General features: G+C 55.8%; 2 protein-coding genes across 2 annotated transcripts in view; one reads left to right on the forward strand and one right to left on the reverse strand.

Annotated features, from left to right (window-relative positions):
• PRMT7 (protein arginine methyltransferase 7) overlaps positions 1–5,272 on the forward strand; it is a gene marked incomplete at its 3' end in the record, with an annotated part of 44,440 nt that extends 39,168 nt beyond the window's left edge. The window contains exons 14-17 of the mRNA XM_084256786.1: positions 876–950; positions 3,771–3,931; positions 4,765–4,861; positions 5,093–5,272. Of these exons, the coding sequence (XP_084112912.1) occupies positions 876–950; positions 3,771–3,931; positions 4,765–4,861; positions 5,093–5,272 (513 nt within the window). The remainder of the gene's footprint in view (positions 1–875; positions 951–3,770; positions 3,932–4,764; positions 4,862–5,092) is intronic.
• Positions 5,273–8,982: 3,710 nt separating this feature from the next.
• Positions 8,983–19,465, reverse strand: SMPD3 (sphingomyelin phosphodiesterase 3; the record flags this gene model as incomplete). Its single annotated transcript, XM_084257452.1, has 7 exons — positions 8,983–9,084; positions 9,333–9,495; positions 11,175–11,238; positions 11,507–11,596; positions 12,929–13,084; positions 13,189–13,264; positions 18,140–19,465. 7 exons carry the CDS (start codon positions 19,463–19,465, stop codon positions 8,983–8,985), a joined length of 1,977 nt encoding a protein of 658 aa, XP_084113578.1.
• Positions 19,466–21,005: the final 1,540 nt, after the last annotated feature.

Genomic DNA, 21,005 nt, shown 5'->3' on the forward strand with positions numbered 1-21,005 from the left:
CTGCACAGCCTCCTCTGCTCTCATTAGCGCTGAGGCTCCGGTTGGTAAAAGCATTTTGAGACAGGAGAGTCAGCTTCTTTGTGGAAGAAAAAAATTGAAAAGCTTCATTTTAATTTTCTCATCAAAGTAGAACCATGGTCACAAAGTCATTTTGGGAAATGCATTTTTTTATTAAAAGGATTGTGAAATGCTTTTAACCTGAAATGTAGCGTGAACCTCATTTGATATTTCTTTTATGAGAATGGCTTTATCTGTTGGTAGCTTAGTTGTGCCATCATTTATTTTCTGGGCATTTCTTTTGTATCAGGTATTTATCTGATCAGATTTCCACATGAATTTGGTTTTCAGAGCCAAAGAGGATATGTGGAGAGTGGGCTCTTATTCTTAGATGCAGGCCACAAGGCTGACTGTCCTCCTTCCCATTGGCCCCATGCTCCAATTTATCGTTGCAGGACCTCAAGAACTGGCTCACAGATTTCTCCTCAAAAAAACAGTGATCAGGATGGTGTGGACGGGGACTGTAGATAGCCTAGCCTGGGTGCCCTGGGGACCATCTCCTTGTGGGAGAGATCTTGGGGTCGTGCGAGATGTTGCAGATTCAGAGAAATTCCTGCAACCTTAGGTGGGGGGAAGGAGGGTGTCCCTGTCAGGCATGTGGAACAGCAAGATGTGTCTCAGGTTTGGGTCTGAGGTTGCTCCCAGCCCAACCTCACTGACCTCTCCCTCTTGCTCTTGCCACCACATTTCTCTGTGGTGCTGGTTCATGTGCTGTCCCATAGGGCCTGAGGCATGGCCGTGCTCCACCTTGGGTGTGGACATCGGTGTGCTGGCTGTGGCGGGGGTAGATAATGACAAGGGCTATGTGCTCCTCATAGGACCTGTGGCGGATCCGGAGCCCCTGTGGAGACTGTGAAGGCTTCGATGTGCACATCATGGATGACATGATTAAGGTAGGCAGGGCCACAGCTCCCACCCTATGCCTGACTGACCCACTTCACATGCCACAGATCTCTGACAGGGAGCACTGGCTTCCATGAAAGGACCAGGGTGGGCAGTGCCAGCAGCATACAGAGAATGCTTCTGTTTGGCACAGTGAGGGCAGGTACTGCCATTTTAATTGGCCCACCATGAACACAAACCTGAGCTCCATTGTGTCTTAGAATCTGGTATCAGGCCACTCTTAGCCCTGTGTGGTAACCCCTGAATCAGGAACTGGGGTGTCCTTGGGTTGGGGAAGGTAATGTGTCTTCCAGGTATGTGGGAACAGCAAGATGTGTCTCAGTTTTGGGCCTCGGGCTACTCCCAGCCCGACCTCACCTCACTGACCCTTCCCCCCAGCTCTTGTCACCACATTTCTCCGTGACCCCAGTCCATGTGCCGCTGGGACTGTCCTGCCAGTATCAGTAGTTAGTTCTTTGATGGGACAGTCTTCCAGACGGTGTTTTGGTGGTAACCCTTTGAGCCAGCCATTTTCATTTTAGGGACTCCATTTTGGAGCATGATGGTAGGTATGGGGAGGGATGTAGAAGGAGGGTCCTTTAGGCTTACTGATACAGTAGATATTAGCAATGCCCTAATGCTAAGAGGCAGGGGATTGGGTCAGCACCAGGACAGCAGCTGCCAGAGCCCCGGCAGTCATGCTAGTGTCAGAAAGGAGGGCGGAACAGTGGACAACAAAACATTAGTTATGTGATTAAGAAGCAGTTTTCCCTCCTCCTGCTCATTTTTCTGTCCACATATTTCCACTGAGAACGTGAATTGCTTGTGTAAACATTTTTTTTAAGAAAATAAATCTAATGGATATTTTCAGCCTTCCTGCTCCTCTGTGGCAGACCACTGACCATTCCATGCTTCTAGAAATATCCTTTGTGTCAAGTCGTTGCACATTTCGGTGCTCTCTCTCCACTCCTCAGTCTCGTTCCTGGACTCTCCCACCATTCTCATCCCCTAAAGTGTCATGTGTTCTGGGTCTCCCTCAGGACATTGTCCTGGCCCTGTCCTCCCTCCCTGACTGCCCCCTGCCACTCCTCTCTTGTTGCCCAATGTCTGCATCTCCACTGAGCTCAGACCAAGAAGCTTTTCCACTGGGGTGACTTAGGCACTCTGACTGCAGTGCTTCCAAAACCTACCTGCTCTTCCCTCCATCCCACCTGGCCCCTTCCTTGTCCCATCCCAGGCCAGCTGCCATTTTATAGTCACCCAGACTCAGGTCCCAGGCATCCTCACTGCAAGTCCTCACCTTTTCTTGTACTTGGTCATTGGTTCCATAACCACCCGGTGTTCAGTGAGTGGCTGGTGGTACAGTTTTCTCCCCTTGCTGCTACTGTCCTGTTTTTTGTTTTTGTTTTTGAAAGATTTATTTATTTATTTATTTATTTATTTATTCGTTCATTCATTTATTTATTTGTTTTAAAAGATTTATTTATTTATTTATATAAGAACCGGGGTACAGGCCAGATGCGCGGGAGGGTGAGAGGATTCACCAGAAATAGAGCAGGGAACAGAACAGGCAGACTGACGAAATACACTGCTGAGGGGAGCAGCGGGCAAGACAGGAGAGGTCTGCCTCACCATGTGGTATTCTTGCCGGCCGGCTGGGACCGAACCAGTGCTGCAGAGGCTGTGGACAGCTTCACAGCGCTGCGCTCAACCACCTGCGCCACCAGGGGAGGCCCAGATTTATTTATTTATACAAGCACTGGGGTACAGGCCAGAGGCACAGAAGAGTGAGAGAATTCACCAGAGACAGAGCAGGGAGCAGAACAGTCAGAAGAACTGAAATACACTGCTGAGGGGAGCAGTAGGCAAGACAGGAGAGGTCTGCCTTGCTATGTGGGAATCTCCCTGGCCAGCCGGGAATCGAACCAGCGCTGCAGAGGCTGCAGACAGCTTCACAGTACTGCATTCAACTTGCCGCACCACTGGGGAGTCCCCGCTACTGTCCTGTTTTGGGCAACTTTTATCTCTCCTAAGCAGCCTCTTCTCTCTCCCACTTAGCCCATCTGCCTTTTTCTACTCAGAGCCCAAGTATATCTGTCATTGCTAAGTGTGGCCCCTCTATCTCCAGCAGGAAAACCCCATGACTTCCTGGCCTTCCCCACAGTCTCCCTTGCTGTCACCCTGACAGTAACCCCTGCCTCCACTCCTGTGGCCACCCTGCATTCACCCCTGCCTGCCCCTCAGCTCACCCTAGCCCGTTCTGTGTGCTTCACCCCTGCTTGATTTTGTTTGGTCTCCTTCCTGCTGCCAGTTCCCGTGTGACTTTCATCCCTCTAGGCACTTTCCCACCCAGCCCTGATTTGGCTGGAAGGCAGTGCTCACCAGGTTCTGGGGTTGCTTGTCTCGCCTCGCCTGGGACCTGTGTAGGGTGACCCAGAAGCTGTAGCGCTCACTGGGGTACTGGATGGCGAGTATCCAGGCAGCAGGAGTTTTCCCTGCTGTAGCTACTTGGTCCTCAAAGTAGCCGTGAGATGGGCAGTATTATCCCACTTTACAAAGAAGGAATTGAGACTTAGAGGGATGAGGTGACTTGCTGAAGAGATGGCTTGTGACTGGTGAAGGGGAGAATGAGCCAGCTGGTCTGATCCAGCCTCTAGTCTTTCTATGAGGACTTCCTGCCAGGTGACTTGGCTGTCTCCCTGAGGGACCTGGGCATGGCGGTGAGGGGAGTCATAGGCTTAAACCCTGGAGATGGGGATGTGAGCCCCTTGTCCCTGGGCCACTGGCTCTGGCTCAGACTCTGCAGACTCCACCTCCCCTTCCCTCCTCAGCATGCCCTGGACTTCAGGGAGAGCAAGGAGGCCGAGCCCCATCCTCTGTGGGAGTACCCCTGCCGCAGCCTCTCTGACCCCCAGCAGATCCTCACCTTTGATTTTCGGCAGCCAGTCCCCGTGCAGCCTGTCCGTGCTGAGGGCTCTATTAAACTAAGGAGGTAAGTTTGGCTCTGGTCCTAGGGAGTCTACTTGGAGGGGCCTGCAAGTGGCAGGGCCTGTGTTTGTCTAATAGTTCCTGCCTAGGGACTAAGTACTCTGGAAACTGTAGTGCAGGGCGACTGTTCTGGCCTCAGCCTTGCCCTTCTGGGTCTGAAGTGGCCCTGAGTATATAGCAGGTCCCCACACCTTTGGGTGTGCCAGGTGGGGAGGGAGAACCGGAGTGGGCTTTGCTCAACCCCCCACAACAGAGGCTCCCTTTGAGCTAAGCAGTGCGTTGGCTCATAGCTGCAGAGAAACGTGAATTTGGTTGCCATGGTTACCCATTGGACCATTTTTCTGTGCTCTCCTAGGAATTAAAGCAGGTTAGACATTGGTGAGGCTGCTTGTTGTGAGCTTCGTTCAGCCCCTTCCAGCTCCACCCCCCTTCCTAGAGGAAGAAACCACTTCTGATGGCTGGATGCCGGGAGCTCAGAGCCTCAGGGCTCCTTTGACAAGGGGGCGGCAGGGTAGTCACTGTCTGGGCTTTTATCCAGGGTGTCTGGGAGGGCTCTTTCAACCTGTGGTGCCAGGGTGCACTTTCATGACCTCAGGCTGTGCTGGGCCGTACTGCGAGGAGTGAGTGGGAGCGTTACGTGTGGCTCTTCTTGCTCAGCCCGCTTTTTTACCGTAAGGCCTTTAGTCAGGTGCAGGGTTACTAGTTCCTTAATGGGGAGGATGGAAGTAGGGAAGACCGGCGGTTTCCTGGAAGCAGAGGAGCCATGGCCAGACCCACCCACCTCTCTCGAGTGTGACTGTTTCAGTTTGTCCACTGTCCCCTCCCCTAAACCCGCAGGCCTGGGAGGAGCCATGGGGCTGTCCTGTGGATGGAATACCACCTGACCCCAGACAGCACTGTCAGCACCGGTCTCCTGGAGCCTGCAGAGGACAAGGTAGTGCTGTGTGAACATCCCTAAGGGGTCCACCTGAGGGCAGGTGCTGCTGGGGGAGGATGAGACACCCATATGCACTCTGGGTATTCCCGGCACTTTCAGCCAGATGAGAAACCCTTAGTCACCCCAGGTCACTTGGCCCTCAGCAGCAACTTCCACTACAAGCTGACCGGGCTAGAGACTGGCCAGGAGTAGTATAAGAACCCTCACTGGCTTCTTGTTCCTCTGTAGGGAGACTGTTGCTGGAACCCCCACTGCAAGCAGGCTGTGTATTTCTTCAGCACCACGCTGGACCCCAGAGTGCCACTGGATGGCCCTCAGACTGTCAGCTACACTGTGGAGTTTCACCCCCACACTGGAGATGTCACCATGGATTTCTTGCTCTCAGATGCCCTGGACGGTGGGCACTGACCCTCACTTGTTGAGAAATAAAGTGGCCCAAGGGCTCTGGGCTCGGAATGCTGTGGCTTTCTGCCAAGGAATGTGAAGGCTTTTCTTCCAGGGCCTGCCTGGCCTCCCTTTCTGCATCTTTGCTCCTCCAGCTCCTTGCTCCAGATGTGCCAGCCAGAATGAGCCGCTAGCCATATTTGGGGCTGAGGAGGGTCCAGGAGCCCACCCTGCTGTGGTTCTGTGCTGCTCAGAAAGCTCCAAGGCACGCAGTGTTTCTTTTGCCCTCCCGAAAGGGAGTGGCGCCCAAGTCTGCTGGCTGAAGAGCAGTGCGAGGCAGCGTGTGGCTCACAGCTGGGAGTCACCCTGGCCTGCTCTGTGGACCTCTAGGTCCTACCTGCTTGACTTGGGCTAGGAGGGACTTCTAGGGGCGGAGATGCTGATTTGTGCCTGAGCTCTAGGCCTTGCAGACCTTGGCAGGGGCAAGCTGAAGACTGACCCTTTCACCCACTGGGTAAGTCACCGAGCCACATTCATGAGTGTCTGGACCTGAGACCCAGACAGCAGGTTGCTTGGGGATAGGGGGAGGGGGGCAGAGGCTATCCCAAAGCTGTCCAGAGCTTCAGGCCCAGGGACTCAGCCATCAGTGGCAGGAGCCAAAAGTACAGCCTTTTGCATGCGCTGCATTCCAGCAGAAGGCCCTCCCACCCCTCAGAAGTCTCTGGGCCAATGGGCACATGTGGTGCAGGATCACCCCGGCCTCGACCTTCCTGCTCCCCACATAGCATGTTCTTGTGCTGTTTACTCCCGGTTCTCAGAGGGGACAAAGCACACCCTGAGTAAGAGAACCCAACAGTCTGACTTCTTGGTCGTTCAGGGCAGACTTAGGCTGTACCCATCCTGTGGGGAGGCAGGGAAGGCAGTCCCCGGCAGCTGTCCCCTACTACCCATCAGGCGGCGCAGCCCCAGCTTGTCCGCAAATAAGTGGAGAACACAAACTTGAGCCTCACAGTTTTATTTTCTCCTCATTATCCATCCTTCCTTTCAGCACCAATAAAGGAAAAAAACACCTCTCTTTTCAAAATATTTTATCAGGTGTAAAGGTTGTTTTTCTTCAAGGGAAGAATCGTCTGGATATATATTTGATAATGTTTTTACCAAAACCTTAGGTGTGCTTACCATATAAAACCCCTAATGTCCCATGAGGATACAATACAGAAAAAAATACAGAAATTAAAAAAGTGTTTTTCTTTTTTAAAACAGTATTTCTAAATCTCAGCAAGTTAATACAATAGTTAAAAAGCATCAAGAGTAATATTCATACTTAAAACTCAAGGTGGTTTGGACAAATGAAATGGCCGTTTCCTTCTGAAGCCGACCCCCACCTCCTGGCTTCTTCAGAGGAGGCCAGGCATGGGGTCTTGGTCTGGGATTTGGGTGACACCTGTGTCTGCCCTTCCAGGACTAGATGCCATAGAATCTCACATCCTGGTAATGTTTCTTTTCTCTCTTTAAAAAAAAAAAAGTGAAAATGCAAAAGTCTGGCTGTTCATGGCCTGGGAGTCCACAGGCTTCGAGAAACGTGGTTGTGTGATGGTGACCCAGGCGCCGAGGCCACTGGAGAGGAGGTGCGAGGGGCTCTGGAGGGCCGGCCCTGCTCTGGATGCCAGGCCACGCTGGACAGAGGCGACCTTTTAGGACAGGAGATGACCGAGGCACAGGGAGGTATGACTTGCCTAAGGCCGCCCTGTGAGTTGGGGAGATAAGCAGGCACCCCTGTGCTCTGGCTCCCACTGCGAGCGGCCTGGGTTGGGCGGTGGCCCCTCTGAGGGAGGGACGTGGTGCTGGCTGCTCGGCCTCAGGAGCCCTGGTATCTACCTCCTCTGCTTTGGCCATTTGGCTGGCTCAAAGCCTGGGGCCCCTGGCCTGTGTGAGCAGATTCCTGGCTGCCCCAGGTTAGGCTGCCCCTAACCAAGGCCCAGGAAGACCAGCCTCAGAGGAGGGGTACAGCAGGGCCCCAAAAGGAAAATGCCCTCAGTGATGAGCAGCCGCTCATGGCTCTGGATGTTGCTGGGGGCCTAGCCAGGGAAGTGCTCCTGGCAGCAAAGCCCTCAGCCCAGCACTGCCCAACCAGTGCCCCCTCAGTGTGGCTGTCAGGGCTAGTCTCCCCCAGCACAGAACCTGGTGTCTGGCTGGCTGCGTGACCCCCTTTAGGTCCCTTATGCAGCTCAGTGGGTCACAAGGCACAGCATCAGTGCTCCCCCAGTAGGTGGGATCCTGGGAGGTCAGCGTCCTGGGAGGAGGGGACCTGTGGGGGTTGTCAAGAACAGTCTCCCTAGTGGGAGGAGCCTCGCACCAGGAAACAGACAAAACCCTCCCTGTCTGACTGTGGGGTATCCGTGGGGGTATTTAAAAAGGCAGGGAGCAGAGGCAGTGCTGCTGTGCGGTGGGGAACTGCAGGCCTCACCTGCAGCCTCCAGCAGCTGTGCCTAGTGCCCAGGGCTGCCCTGCTGGCATGGTGACAGGGTAGGTGCCTGTGCTCCTGGATACCAGCAGTGCCTCTCCCTGACCTGGGTACGATGGCTGCTGCATCCTGCATATTGTTGAGGGGACAGGTCACTCTCCCCGCCTTGACTTCCAGCCTTGCGTCCGGGGCCCTGGGTCGCTGTTGAGGGCTTGTGAGGACAAAGCCGCAGCCCCACCCAGAGGCAGTTGGCCAGTTCCTGAGCTCAGCCAGCATGTGGATGGGGACAGTCCCTAGGGGAGGGTTAGTCCCGAACCAGAGAGGTGTCTGGAGGGGAGAGGGATCAGTCAGAAAGAAGAGGATGTGTAGGTTTTGAGAGAAGCTACAAATCAGTCATTTTCAAAACCAGAAACCCTGCCTAACCCCCTTGCTTTTGAGTTCCCCTTCCTGTAAGAAAGGGTGCATTTCTGCATTCTTGCCTCTGGTTCTATTGCCCACATCAGAGAGAACCTGCGGTGGGGGCCCTGGTGTGCCAGGAAGGGAGCCCCACTCAGGAAGAGCAAACGTTCTCACTCAGGGCTTACTGACCCTTAAACGTGAAGGGTGGTTTTTGCTCTGAACTTTTCTTTTTAAAATGTAATCGCCCTTGAATGCAAGACCCTGGGGGGAGTGTGGGCTTGCTGGTAACTGGACACAGCCCTCCGGTCCCTGCTCATGAGCTGTCGGGCTGGAGGCGGCCAGCTGGCGGCCCTGTGCCCAGAAGTGCTTCTTTGGCTGGTTCTGATTGTGTTTGGAGTTTGGCCTTGGGTGAGGCCCGAGCAAGGGGTCTGTGTGGCTACGGCGTGGCACGTGGCATGCGGGCAGCGGGCATGCGAGGGTGTGGGCATGCGAGACAACATGGCAGCAGACAGAAAGAGTGAACCCTGGACAAAGCTTGAGAAGAGATACAAAGAGTACAGAAACCCGGTTCTCATACTAACCCACCGGTTACAAACTAGGTTGTGCTGTAGAGTTGTAGAAAATCACGTTGTGAAAGAATGGCACTGGTCGGGCAGCTGGGGCTCCCCGGGTGGGCCTGACTCCTGTCCACGGCGTGTGCCCCAGAGGTGCAGGGCGATGCTGCTTCAGCTCACCGGGACTGGCTGCGGCTCCTCCCAGGCCTCTGCCCTCCCCCAGCACCAGGCGGTGCTTGCCAGAGGGGACGTGGCCCGGGAGGGGCTGCGGCTTTAAAGGCTGGCAGAGGCCCGCTGCTCCTGATTACTTGGCTGGCTTATGCCTCGTCCTCTCCTGAAGACACCATTAGCCGCATGGCCACCGGGAGGTGGTCTGTCAGGCCCGACAGCTGAGTGACAAAAATGAATTCTTCCACTTCCTATAGGGGCAGAAGCATCGGATTAGACTCAGGGCATCTTTCTGAGGAGGGGCCTGGTGGGTGGGGCGGGGCTGGGCCAGCCCAGATCTTCCTGCAGGCAGTGGGATGGGACCTGGAGGCGCCTCTGGGGCCCCTAGGCTCTGGGGCCAGCCATCTCACTTTCAGAGGGGAGCTCAGTACCGATGAAGGGTGCATGGGTCCCCTAATGACAGGCACAGCCTGGCTGCCCTGCCCCACTCAAGACTCACGGCCTTCCAGTCGGGGCACAGCCCCTCCTCTGCGTGCAGCAGGTAGTCGATGCGCCGGCCATTGCCCTTCAGCAGGTCCTTGCGCCCCTTCTGGCCTCCTCCGGGGCTCTTGCTGGTGGGGAAGGCGAGGTACTCCCGGCGTCCTTCCTCGCTCTCCAAGACCCTGCTCACACACACAGGAAGGCGAGTGAGCCCCAGGGGCTGAGGGTGGAGCCACATTCTCAACCCCAAGAGAGTGAAAAGCCGGTAAGCCCAGATTCCTGCATTTAACTGTCTTCCCTATGGTCCCCCCTACCCCCCAAACGGAACTGAGATGGAAGGAAACAGTTCGAGCCTACAAGCTCTGGCTGCACTGGGCCACCCCAGCCTGTCCAGATTTGCCCCGTGTCCACTGGTTCGCCAAGCGCTGGCTTTCCCCTCTGTACTCGGAAGTGGGCCTTGGCCACAACTTGCACCCGGCACCAGCCAGAATCTGTGGTGAGTTGGGGCCAGAACTGCACTCCCCTGTGGAGCTCTGCCCCGAGCCAGCAGGGGTCTGTTTGAGAGAACCAGGTCTTTGCTTTGAACCCCAGGAACCCTTCTCTCCTACATGCCTCCAGGCTGCCCGTGGCTATTGTTTCAGGTGGGCTGGTGGGCAGGGGAGCGCAGACAGCATCCCAGGGGGTGGGATGTGGCTGCCATCCTACTTCTCAGAGGATGGAAACTGCCCTGTGTGCTTAGGTAGGGCTTGTCAGGGGTTTACAGGGAGCGCTGGGCTCCTGGGTGGGGCCTTATATCCCGAATCTGAGTCTGCCATCTCATCTGCCATGAGGCAGGCTGGGGCCTGAGTCCTTCCTGGGGGTTTCCACCAGTGGGTGTGTTTCCTTCACAGGACACAGAGGGCAGGCTGAGGCCCGTGTTGGGGGTGGGAGGTTGCACAGGCTGGCCAGGGCCACTGATATCTGGACCAATGGAAGGGTTGCCAGCAGCAAACCTGGGTCCCTGCAAGGTCTCCATGAGCCTTGAGATAAATATACTAATAACACGCAGGGCATCATCACATATCAGAAATGTAATCCGTTACTGTCCTTTGCCTTTGAGAAATAATTCCAGCATCAATGTTCTAGGAGTTTCTGATAGTCATTTTTTAATCATCTCATAAAAAGATAATTTTCTCAGTATAGGATGATGTTTCAAATTTAGTCTATAATCTAATTAATTGGCCCAAATTAGCTGCAAAGAGCCATCGCCGTGACTGTGCAGTCTCGGACTGAGAATTATAAATTGGTTCTGCTGTTGGTCTCTCAACTGTGTCCTTTATGGAAGTTTCATCAGGTTCAAGAATGAGGTTTGGTTGGGATAGAACTATCTCGACTTTAAAAATGACCACCAATGTTCTCTTTGATTTGCCTAATTGATGGTTACCAGCTGCTGGGCACCCCGAGCAGACAGCATCCCCAGGGCCCTTCTCCAGGGGTCTGGGCAACCCTCAGCTCTGCCCCTGGGGATTCTGGCCCCTTTTCTTGTACTGAGCAAGCCCCCAGAGTAGGCTGAGGCCTGGGCAGGCCAAGCTCTTAAAAAGGAAGCCCAGACACAGGGTGCTAGTGTGGAAAATGCCACCGGGAGACCCCAGGCCAACTTGGTTTCTTCTTGACAAGGCCAGCCCTGGGGTGTGAGGGCCTCTGCCTGTTCCCAGCGTCAGTGCCTGAGGCTCCCAAAGGCTTCTTTCTCCCAAGGCAGTGCTGTCTAGTCTGCCCTGTGCACCTGTCTCTCCAACCTGGGTCAAGTGCTCATCACCTGGGAGCCTCCCTGGGTCACTGGCCCACCAACCTGCCTGCAGCCGCACGGGTGCTGGGTGCTTACTTTTGCAGATTGTCAGGGGTGCTCACATCCTCGTCATAGAGGCCATCCGTGTCGAGCAGGGTACCTGGGGATGAGGGGGTGAGAGCAGTCAAGGTGTGTAGTTCCCAGCAGCTCAAGGAGAGCTGCCTCCCTGGGGCAGGAGGGGCAGGTGAGAACTTGGCCTGCCTGGGTAGCTGTGTACCCCCACTGCCCTCCCACTCTGAGTTCTTGGGGGCAGGCCCTGGAGTCTCTGGGAAACCTGTGGGGGGCCAAGCCTTATATGGTATTGGGTCTCATGGTGGGCTCAGGCCTAAGCCGTGTCCTTCCCTTGCCTCCCCCGAGCCCCAGCTCACCGATGGCCCACGACTTCTCGTCCCCTGGCCCCAGGCGGCAGGGGTCCTTGTAGCGTGTAAACAGGGAGTGCTGCTGCTCCAGCTTGTCGTCTGTGCAGGAAGGAAGAGGGGATGCAGTGACTCAGGGTATCTAGCGGTTCCTGTCAGCTGCTCTGGTCCCTGCCCCTCAGTAACCGCCTCTAGGTAGGGTCCGTGGTTCATTTGTCATTGGTTTTCTGTATCCTTGAGAATGCCCCCTGTTCCACCCACACATGGGTGTTCAGCTTCCTGTCTGAGGACGGTGGTCATTGTCCCTCTTGGGCTCTAGGGCTCAATGATTTTAAGGCCTTTCCAGATCCTGTGGCAAACCCTGTGGGGTCTGGCTAATGCTACCCTAGTGGAACCCCCTCCTGACAACCTCTTATATATGCTGGGTCCCCATCCTGACTCAGGAAGATTGCCAGGGGTGCCCAGCATTTGGAGCTGGCATGTGACTTTGAGGGGATTACAGGCTGCTGTGGGGAGGCTGTGTTCCATGGTGGGTCCTGTTCTCCCCACTCACCCTGGAATTGCCACCATTGTCAAGTGATCCTCCTTGGGTCGTGAACAGGGTGAGCCCCACCTTTGGGATCTTCAGGCTTCCTGCCTTCACTGATGCATGGGCATGAACTCTCAGACCCCCCCATCACCTACCCATCCTCAGTCTCCCCTGGGGCCTATGGCCGGTGGGGAGGGGCCCAAGAGCCAGTGGGCTAGAGGTGGGTGGGTAGGGGTGGTTCCTGGCACTTAGCTTCTAGGGCCAAAGGCAGTTCAGAGCTGCCTCAGCTCTCAGGAAGCCCTTAGAGTCAGCATGATCATCTGAGTCACAGGTCAGTTTTAAAAATCAATTATTTATCATTTTACCCATGATGCACTTTTCTTCTTTTTGCCTAATGGTTTAAGGCATGATTTCTAAGGTTCAAATACACTTTCAGTCACTTCTTGGCTGTGTGACTTTGGACTAGTTACTTAACAACTCTAGGTCTCAGCTGCTTCTTCCACACCAGTGCCCACTCTTACAGTTGTTATGAGACAGAAATGAAACAGTTGGCCTGTGAACAGTCCTTAGAATTGTGTCCAGTGCAGAGAGAACTGAGTGAAGACTAACTTGCCCTTAGTCTGAGTTTCCCGGGCCCCATGGCCTTCCTAGTCAGTTTCCTTTTTTTGGATGTCGCTTTGTCTCCAGCAAGGCAGCCCCTGAGCTTTCTAGGCAGAGCGTGGGCTCTTTCTCTTCTCGACTTTCTAGGGGGCAGGGCAGAGAAATCATAGACTTGCTAATATCCCACCCACATGCACGCAAGGAGCAGGAAGTTCTTCAAGCTGTCTAACCCCAGTCTTTCCAGCCCTGTTGGGAGCCCACGCCTTCCCCAGGAGCTCATGGAACAGGGATGAGCCAGGCCTCACCAGAGGAGCAGTTGTCAAAGTTCAGATCTCCACAAATGACGTCAAATGCCACCAGCTCATCGGGGTTGGCTGTGCTGGACGAGGAGGTAGATTTTCGGAAATCAGCCAGCCAGTCCTGAAGCATGTCCAGCTGCTCACACCTGATGGCACTGTCCTCTGCAGGGCAGAACCATGAAGAGCTGGTGATGAAGCTGCAGCAGACCCCGGTTAGGCCCCAGCACCAAGCCCACCCTGTGAAAAGCACGGGCCCCAGACCCTACCTGGCAGAGCATGCAGGTGTGTGCAGGAGATGTACCCGACAATTCTTTGGTCCTGAGGTGTGCTTCCCACCTGCACCTGTGGGGGAGGAAGTGTGGTGTTGGCGATGAAGCAGTGACTCCCTGGCGATGCCCACCCCCACCAGGTCAAACCCCACAAGCCTGGCTTTGTCGGTTCCTGGCCCAGGTAGGAACAGCACATCTTCCTTCTAGCAACTTCTGGTCCAGTGCGGAAGGCAGAAGCATAAAGAAATACTGGCCCCTGGCATGGTGAGTACTATTGGCACTTCATGCAAGGCTTTAAAAGAGGAAAAATGCAGAAACCACTTCATATTCCCTCCCCAAACCTCTGCTGTCTCCTGCTGGCTAAGCGCAATGCCCATGTGGATGACACTTTCATGCCAGCCCCTCAGGTCCTGTCTGCTCCAGCCTGGTGTCTCTTTCCTCCCTCCCTCAGTCATCCCCTAGAGTCTGTGTCTGAAATCTAAATGGGATTCCCTCTGTGATGTAATCCAGCTGCAAAGCTAACCACTGTCCCTCTGCTGTGAAGGCTTCACCCCGGACTCTTTACTCCTTCTCCCCAGCATCTGCCCGCCCCCCGCCCCAGCTTCATGAGAAATCACTTTATCTTTTTGACTGTTAGTCTTTCATTGTTGGATGACAGCTGTGATCTGTGTCCCCCATGGCCTGTGTCAGAGGCTGGCCCCAGGTAGCCTGTCCTGAACCCCAGCAAGAGTCCTTGGGGTGGAGAGGGGTCAGATCTTCCCCTGACTTCCTGCCTAACCCGCAGATGACCCTGACAGGCTGTCTCCAGAGGTCGTTGTAATGAAAACAAGCTTCTTAATGATACATCCCAGACAACTGAAAATGCACACCTCCCACCCCATGCCCGTGGTGACCCCAAAGCAAGTCTGAGTCATTGTGGGGGCTGCGGCCAGGGAGGCAAGGGATGACTGCCCAGCCTGCCAGCTCTCCCGAGCCCCAGGCTATGGCACAGCTGCTGGAGGCCATAACAGGAAGGCCCTTCCTGGACACACTCCCAGGACCGCCTGTGGGCACCTTTCCCCTGGGTAGCCCCTTAGCCTCCTCTTGTCCAAGCCCCAGCTGTCTTCTGGAAATTTGACAGTGCACTCCGGACTAGAAATAGTGAACCCCTGAGCTGGGAACCCTGCAGGGAGGGTTACCGTAGAGGCCAGTTCTTGGCTGAGGGGTCCTGCAGCAGCAGCAGGGACATGATCATGACCCTGCCTGTCCTCCAGGTAGAATGGCCTAGACTCGCTGTCGCCCCCTGCTGAGAGCCTCAGGAGGCTTCCGTCTTTCGTTTGCTGCTGCAGTTGGCACTGTTCTCTTCCATACGGGCTTTCACGGCATCACTCTATAGCTCTTCACCCCCTTCCCCAGTGAGGATGGATGTCTGTCTTTCCTTTACCAGCATCTTTCCCTGGGCGGGGGGTTGTGTGTGTGTCTAGCTACCTGGTAGCAGGCTAGATGGCCGAGATTTGGGGATGCTTATAAACTCACATGTTGACCGTTCACTTCTTGCCCATGTCCCAGAACCACACCTGAGCCTAATTGTACCCCCGTGCCTGGAATTGCTTGGGACAATCGCACACCCTGGCTCCCCCCACCCCCACTCCACGTTGCAAAAACACAACAGTTTTTAAACCACAGTGCCCCCAAGGACCACGTGATGGCGCTATTGTCCCTGGTATTTCTCTGGCCATGGGTCTGTTGGAGTAATATCAAGCTGTGAGCGTTCATGCTTAGTGCTTAGTCCCGAAGACTGCCTTGCTAGAGGTTTGCAACCACTATGAGGATCATGCTGGAATTATACCACAATTGGCCGGGCTCACAAGGCCCCCACGGCAGAGGTCTGTTCAAGTCAGATCCGTTTGCTGCCCACACCTAGCTCCTCACCCTGCTCTGTGCTGCTTTCTGAGCTCCTGGACATGGCCAGGCTTGCCATTGGCCTCCCATTTGATGGTCTCAGTGGGTCAGCCCTTCACTCCCACGTCACAGTGTTACCTGCCTGTGCTGCCTTCTGGGTGGGCCCAGGGGACAGGTGCAGAGAGGCACCATTGTACCTTGAGCTGAGACCCCACCTCGGGAGAGGACACAGGTGAGGCCACTCCTGCCCCCTACCCCTGCCCCACCTCTCAACCCCTCACTCCACGCCCCATCAGTCTGCGAGCTAGCCGCTGCCCCACTGCTGCCGCTGCTGCTGTGGAGAGCCACTTTATTATGCGCTGGAACTTATTGATTCCAGGCTCGAGTCCTTGGGAGCCGCAAAGGCTTATGTTTCTCTTGCAAAAACAAACAATCACACTGAGAAGGTTGTGCCTTTTAGTCCTGTGGGCAAAGATTGTTGATAGACAAGACCAAGAACGAGGCTCTCTGCTAAGTGAGGCAGAAGTGGTTCCCGTCTTTTCTCAGGGCCCCTTGGAAGTTGTCAAGGATCAGAAGTACCATGAGAGTGCCACAGAGCAACCTGGACGGGTGGGGCTGGAGGGGAGAACCCTGCGGGTGAAGGGAGTGCTGGCCGGGACAGCTTCTTTCTCACCGCCCTGGACCCCTTCCTGAGCTGGTGTGGTTCTTGAAACCTCATGGTCTTGTTCCTGCATGCAGGAGAAACAGGCACGCGCCAGCAGCTGAGCTGGGCCTGCTGTGTGTGGGGCACACCCAGCTCCACTCTCAAATCTGGTAGGAGAGACGGGAGACAAGATCCTGGGGACAAGGGCTGAGGAAGTTCCCCCACCAAAGGACAGCTGGCTTGTGCAAGGCAGCCAACCCAGGGTGAGTGCAGACAAGGGGGAGGCTGGCACCCTCTGGGTGTAGGGCGCAGGTGGCTGAGGGTAGAGGGGCTCAGGTGAAGGCAGTGGGAAGTGTGGGAAGAGGAGTCCAACCCAGGATGGGAGGCTTAGAGAGGGAGCCAGGATGCAGTTGGGCTGATGCAGAGGGTTGGCAGCCTGGACACATGGAGTGGACCCAGATGAGTTTGGAAAGTGCAGCTAGCCATCATGAATGGGTTAGATGGGCTCTGGACACAAAGAGGAATCAAGCAGGCCCGAGGGATGGTGGCACCTGGCACCTGGGAGGGTGGGACGAGCAGCTGATGAGTTGGATCCAGGAGTCCACAGACTGTGTCTAGGAGGCAGTCAGACAAGAGCTGATGGCTCTGGAGAGACCTGGGCCGAGGCAAACCTGAGGGCGCTGGACGAGGATGGAAGGGAGGCTGTGGAGTCCCACCCAGCCAGGTTGGTAGGACGGGGTATGACCATCTGGAAACGAGGAGGTCTACTGGGTGGGGCTCACTGTACGGTTGAGAGCTGGGTGAAATGCAACAGACCCGGGGCTGCCAGATCTGCTGAGGTAGGGAGAGAGGTGGCAAACTGGGTTTTCTGTGAAATACCGGATTTTTATGAGTTAACTGACATAATTTTTTAGTGGTATAGAACAAATCAAACATATCTGCAGACCATTTTTAGGTCCATGAGGTAGAGGAAGCAGCATTTAAGGGACAGGCAGGTGACGAGGAGCCTGGAAAGAACAGCTTGAGCGGGGAGGAGAGCCTTAGCTGCGGGACTGGCCCAAGGACACTGCTGCTGGCCTGGGGCCACCATGGCTGGAACACCAGACCCAGGAGGGCGGTGAGGAGAGGGAGGGTGAGGTCTCAGCCCCTTAACCATCTGCCACAGGGGCAGGTGCAGTGAGGGGGCTGTGCTCTCCCACCCTGAGCCAGGTCTCCTTCTTCCCCAGAAAGTCACTCTGGCTGCGGAGACAAAAATACATCTGTGGAACAGAACACTGATGAACCATATGCCGAACTGGGAACGCGGGCTTTACGGTAAGAGTTCATTCACTTTCAGCATTTCAGGATGCGAATAGAGAACCAGGGACTCCAATTCTGGACCTGCAGAGCCACACGGAGCTATTAGGCACCTCAGAGTGGGGGCCAGGCCCCTGGTGATGGCCCTTTCCTTGACAGACTGGGGGATGAGAGCTTCACCATAATGGGGCTCCTGCATGAGCCACACCAGTGCTCCCCACACCAACACACAGATCCCCCTCTAAGGGGGGCTGAGAAGTCCTGAGGGAAATGCCTTCCCTCCTGGGCCTCTACTTGTTCACCTCTCAGCTTCAAGAGAGAACCCACACCCACAGCAGCTGCTGCCTCTGGGGACAGAAGGCGCTGCTCTGTATCAGCCGGCCAAATGCTGCTTCCGAAAACTCTGGAGGCACCAGAGCGGCTTTTGGACAAGGAACAAAAAGTCGGCACTCCAAGCGTGTCAGGCTCAGTAGAAGATAATTCGTAATGACCAAATTACCATGGTCTAAAAACTCCTCCAATTGCATTCAAATTAGCAGAAATAATTATGATTCACTTTAATTAGTGACTATGGAAGTGCAGCCATGGGCTGGTGGGCAGAGTGCCTGGCACGGCAGCTGCATGACAGCGAGGAGGGAGGGGCATCCGGGCCAGTGAGGCTGGTGGCCTAGGCTAGGAGCTGGAAGCCCCAACTTTCCTCTAGCAACTTCTGGCTTCCCTTCTCTATAACAGAGAGGGTCCCCCTGCCTCCTCCTGCCCCCTCTTCACCGCCATGATCGCCACAGCCACCTACACCACCAGGCCTTGTTTCTCATACTAGCCTCCCCACCCTGAGTAGGCACTAGGTGGCCCCCAATTTTCAGCATCTCAGAGATCTGAGGAATTTGCCCAAGGTCATCCAGCCAGGTCTGTCCAATCCCTGAGTCTCAGCTGCTTTCCCCCACCTTCTCATTTCCTTTATCCCTGAGCTGTTCCCCTCCCCTCTTCTGCTCCATGATAGAGCAGTCCTTGTCTGCTCTCAGTCCCTCAAGAGATGAGGGTCCCCTGAATATACCTCTTAGGTACCCCCATGTAGGACCATGTCCAGCGTGGGGCCAGCGTGTGCCCTGGGCGGCCAAAGCCTCCTACCTTGAGAAACAGCGCTCCCTTGGAGGCCAGGGAATCCGAGCCTCGCCCGTTGGGGTAACAGTGATAGGCCACGTCCATGATGGGGTAGCGGCTGGCAAAGAAGAGGCCGCTGTTGAAAAATTTGAAGCTGCAGCAGCCGCGGCAGCCATAGACCCCCACGTCGTACAGGATGTACTCGAAGTAGCCGTGCAGCCGCTCTTTCAACTTGGCGGCCGCACGCTTGTCAAACACCTCCTGCAGGCACAGGAAGTCCAGATTGGCAGGGAAGAAGGCCGAGACCTCGTGGTCAAAGGCCTCGTCGGGGTGCCGCCTCTTGCGCGCAGTGGCCTTCTTAACCACTGAGGTCTTGTACGGGAGCTTGCTGTTGTTGGTGGCGCCCGGTTCCACGCTGCCACTGTCCCCCCCGGCCCGTGTCTTCACCAGGGACTCCCTGGAGGCCGAGGGGCTGCCCAGACTTCCCGAGTCCCCATCCCGCTGATTGTGGTTGGGTGTCTGGCCCCGTGAGCCCCCACTGGCTCCATTCCTGGCCTGGACCCCAGTAGGCGGGTCATCGACTTCAGGGAGCCGGCCACCCTCCTCTCCCCCAATGCGCACGATGCAGGCGTCCTCAAGGTTGCCACCATCCCCTGGATCCCCAGAGGCTGGGCCGTTGGCAGCCTCATCACTGGGGTGCCGCCCGCCGTCGCCCTTGTATTCCACCGAGGCCGTCCTCTTAATGCTCCCAGGGACGCCCCTGGACACACCATCACCGCCCTGCGGGGACACCAGGCTGCTGAAGCTGGCTGCGCTGATGGAGGTGTTGGTGGGAGAATCGATGTAGATTTTGATCTGGGGCCGACTGGCCCCGTTTCGGATTCTCTGCCCGATCTCTTTGGCCCGAGCCTGGGTGTTAAAGAGGTTGTTGTATCTGGCCAGTGAGTCGGGGAGGAGGCAGAGGTTGGCAGAGGCGAAGCAGAAGCTTTTGCCTGGACCCGTACCCTTCCATTCACTGAGCAGGGCTGCCCCACCCCCTGGGCCTTTGTCCTCTAGCCGGGAGTAGATGTAGGGCCTGCGGGCAGACTGCAGTGGGGACCAGAGGAGGAAGCCAAGGAACGCGAAAGGGAGTGAGGCGACCAGGAGGGCCAGGTAGACGGGCGTGAAGAGCACGGTGCAGAGCAGCTGGAGGTAGCACGGGTCGTCGGCCTGCTGGCGCTTCTCATACGTGGTGGGTTTGAAGGAGGCCACGAGCCGGTCCACCAGCCAGTAGCATGGGAAGATGAGGGCCCAGGACACGGAGTGCAGGGCAGACAGACAGCTGTTGGGAAAGGGAGTCGTGTACAAAACCATCGCAGCTCACTGGGCGCCTCAGCGGCCCTACTACATGGTGTCCGTGGCTGCGCGGGCACGTTCCTGGGTAGGGGTGGGTGAGAGGGGGCAGCAGGAGGTCACCTCCCGGTGAGATGCAACTCTCGATGGTCAGTGGTGAGTGCTGGCCAGCGGGTCATGGTTCACCTCAGGGCCATGCTGGGCCACCAAGGCCTGCTGGAGAACCTGCAAGACAAAAAGTGAGAGGCCATTATTTATCGTTAGGGGAACAGGAGGGAACTGGGGCCGTTGTCCCCATTCACCCCATTCCTGCTTCCTCCCCATGAGCAAGACTATTCCAGGACTGGGCCGGAGCTGTCCTGTATACTCCGTCTTCCTGTTTGTAAAAGTTTGGTGACCTGACTGCTTCCAGCTCGGCAGCTTGACCTTGAAGCCTGGCTGCATAGCTTTGTGGGTGCTCAGGAGGCAGGCCGGGGAGCCTAGAGGACATCTAGTTCTGACACTGAGCTGGAGCAGCTGGAAGCCTGTTAGGAGCAGCCAGGGGCATGATTGGCAGGGAAAGGGACTGCAGGCATAGCTGCCTGTCACTGGGCACCCACAGGTCAGGAAGGAGAGGGAACAAACTGCAGGGGAAAGCGGCTGGAGAGTCCTGGGGTGGAGGGCTGTCTGACTGGGCTGCAGCAGAACACTCGGCACACACATGGTGCACACCCTGTGGACCCCTGGCAGAAATCCTCATCCCAGGGAGATCCAGGCACAGCCTGGACCTTAACAACTTCCAGAATGACCTGTTACCCAACCACAGGATGACTTTTATAGGCACTCCCTGGGGTCTCAAGGGCTGGCCTGAGCTTTAATCCGCTTCCTATGTGGAGATGCAGCCCAGGGTGAGAACAAGGCTACCTTTGACTAATCCCAGCCTGTGTGGCAGCCACAGGGGGGTCCCAAAGCACCCCAGGCCAGGGCCTCACCCGGGAAAGGCCAGCAGGTGCATTTATTGCACTGAATATAAAATCAATAAAGACGATAGTGTGGAGTGTTTACCCAGCCTCCAGAGGCCTGTAGTACTCACTCTGTGGTGAGGTTTGTGTGAGCGCAAACCAGAGTTTTCATTACCAGTCAGCTGGGGGTTCATGCTCTGCCCTGGCAAGATGGGGGCCATCATCCTGGCCTGACGCTCTTCCTTCTGTGTCCCTGGTCACCCATGCCAGAATTTGGGTGTCAGCTAAACTCCATCCTCCCTCAGTCCACAGGTCCCTTCAGTGCCATCTCCCCACCCAAGCCCCCGGGAGCGCCTGTGCTGGTTGGCACTGCATGAGACATCACCCACCTTCTCAGGCCATCCTCAGGCCTGCTTCAACCCCTCGGAGGCCTTGCTTGGCCTTTACAGGAGACACCCCTCAGCCTGTGTCTGCAGCCCCACCTGCTCTGTGTTCACCTGCCACCCATGGAGATGTGGTTTGTTGTCCATATGCCCTGCCATTGCCCAGCTGCTGCCCCTGACCTTTAATACTCAGCTTAGAGATCACCTTCTCAGACAGAACCTCGAGCCTGTTCCTTG

Source organism: Talpa europaea, assembly GCF_964194135.1.
Source record: "Talpa europaea genome assembly, chromosome: 16".
Classification (NCBI taxonomy): Eukaryota; Metazoa; Chordata; class Mammalia; order Eulipotyphla; family Talpidae; genus Talpa; species Talpa europaea.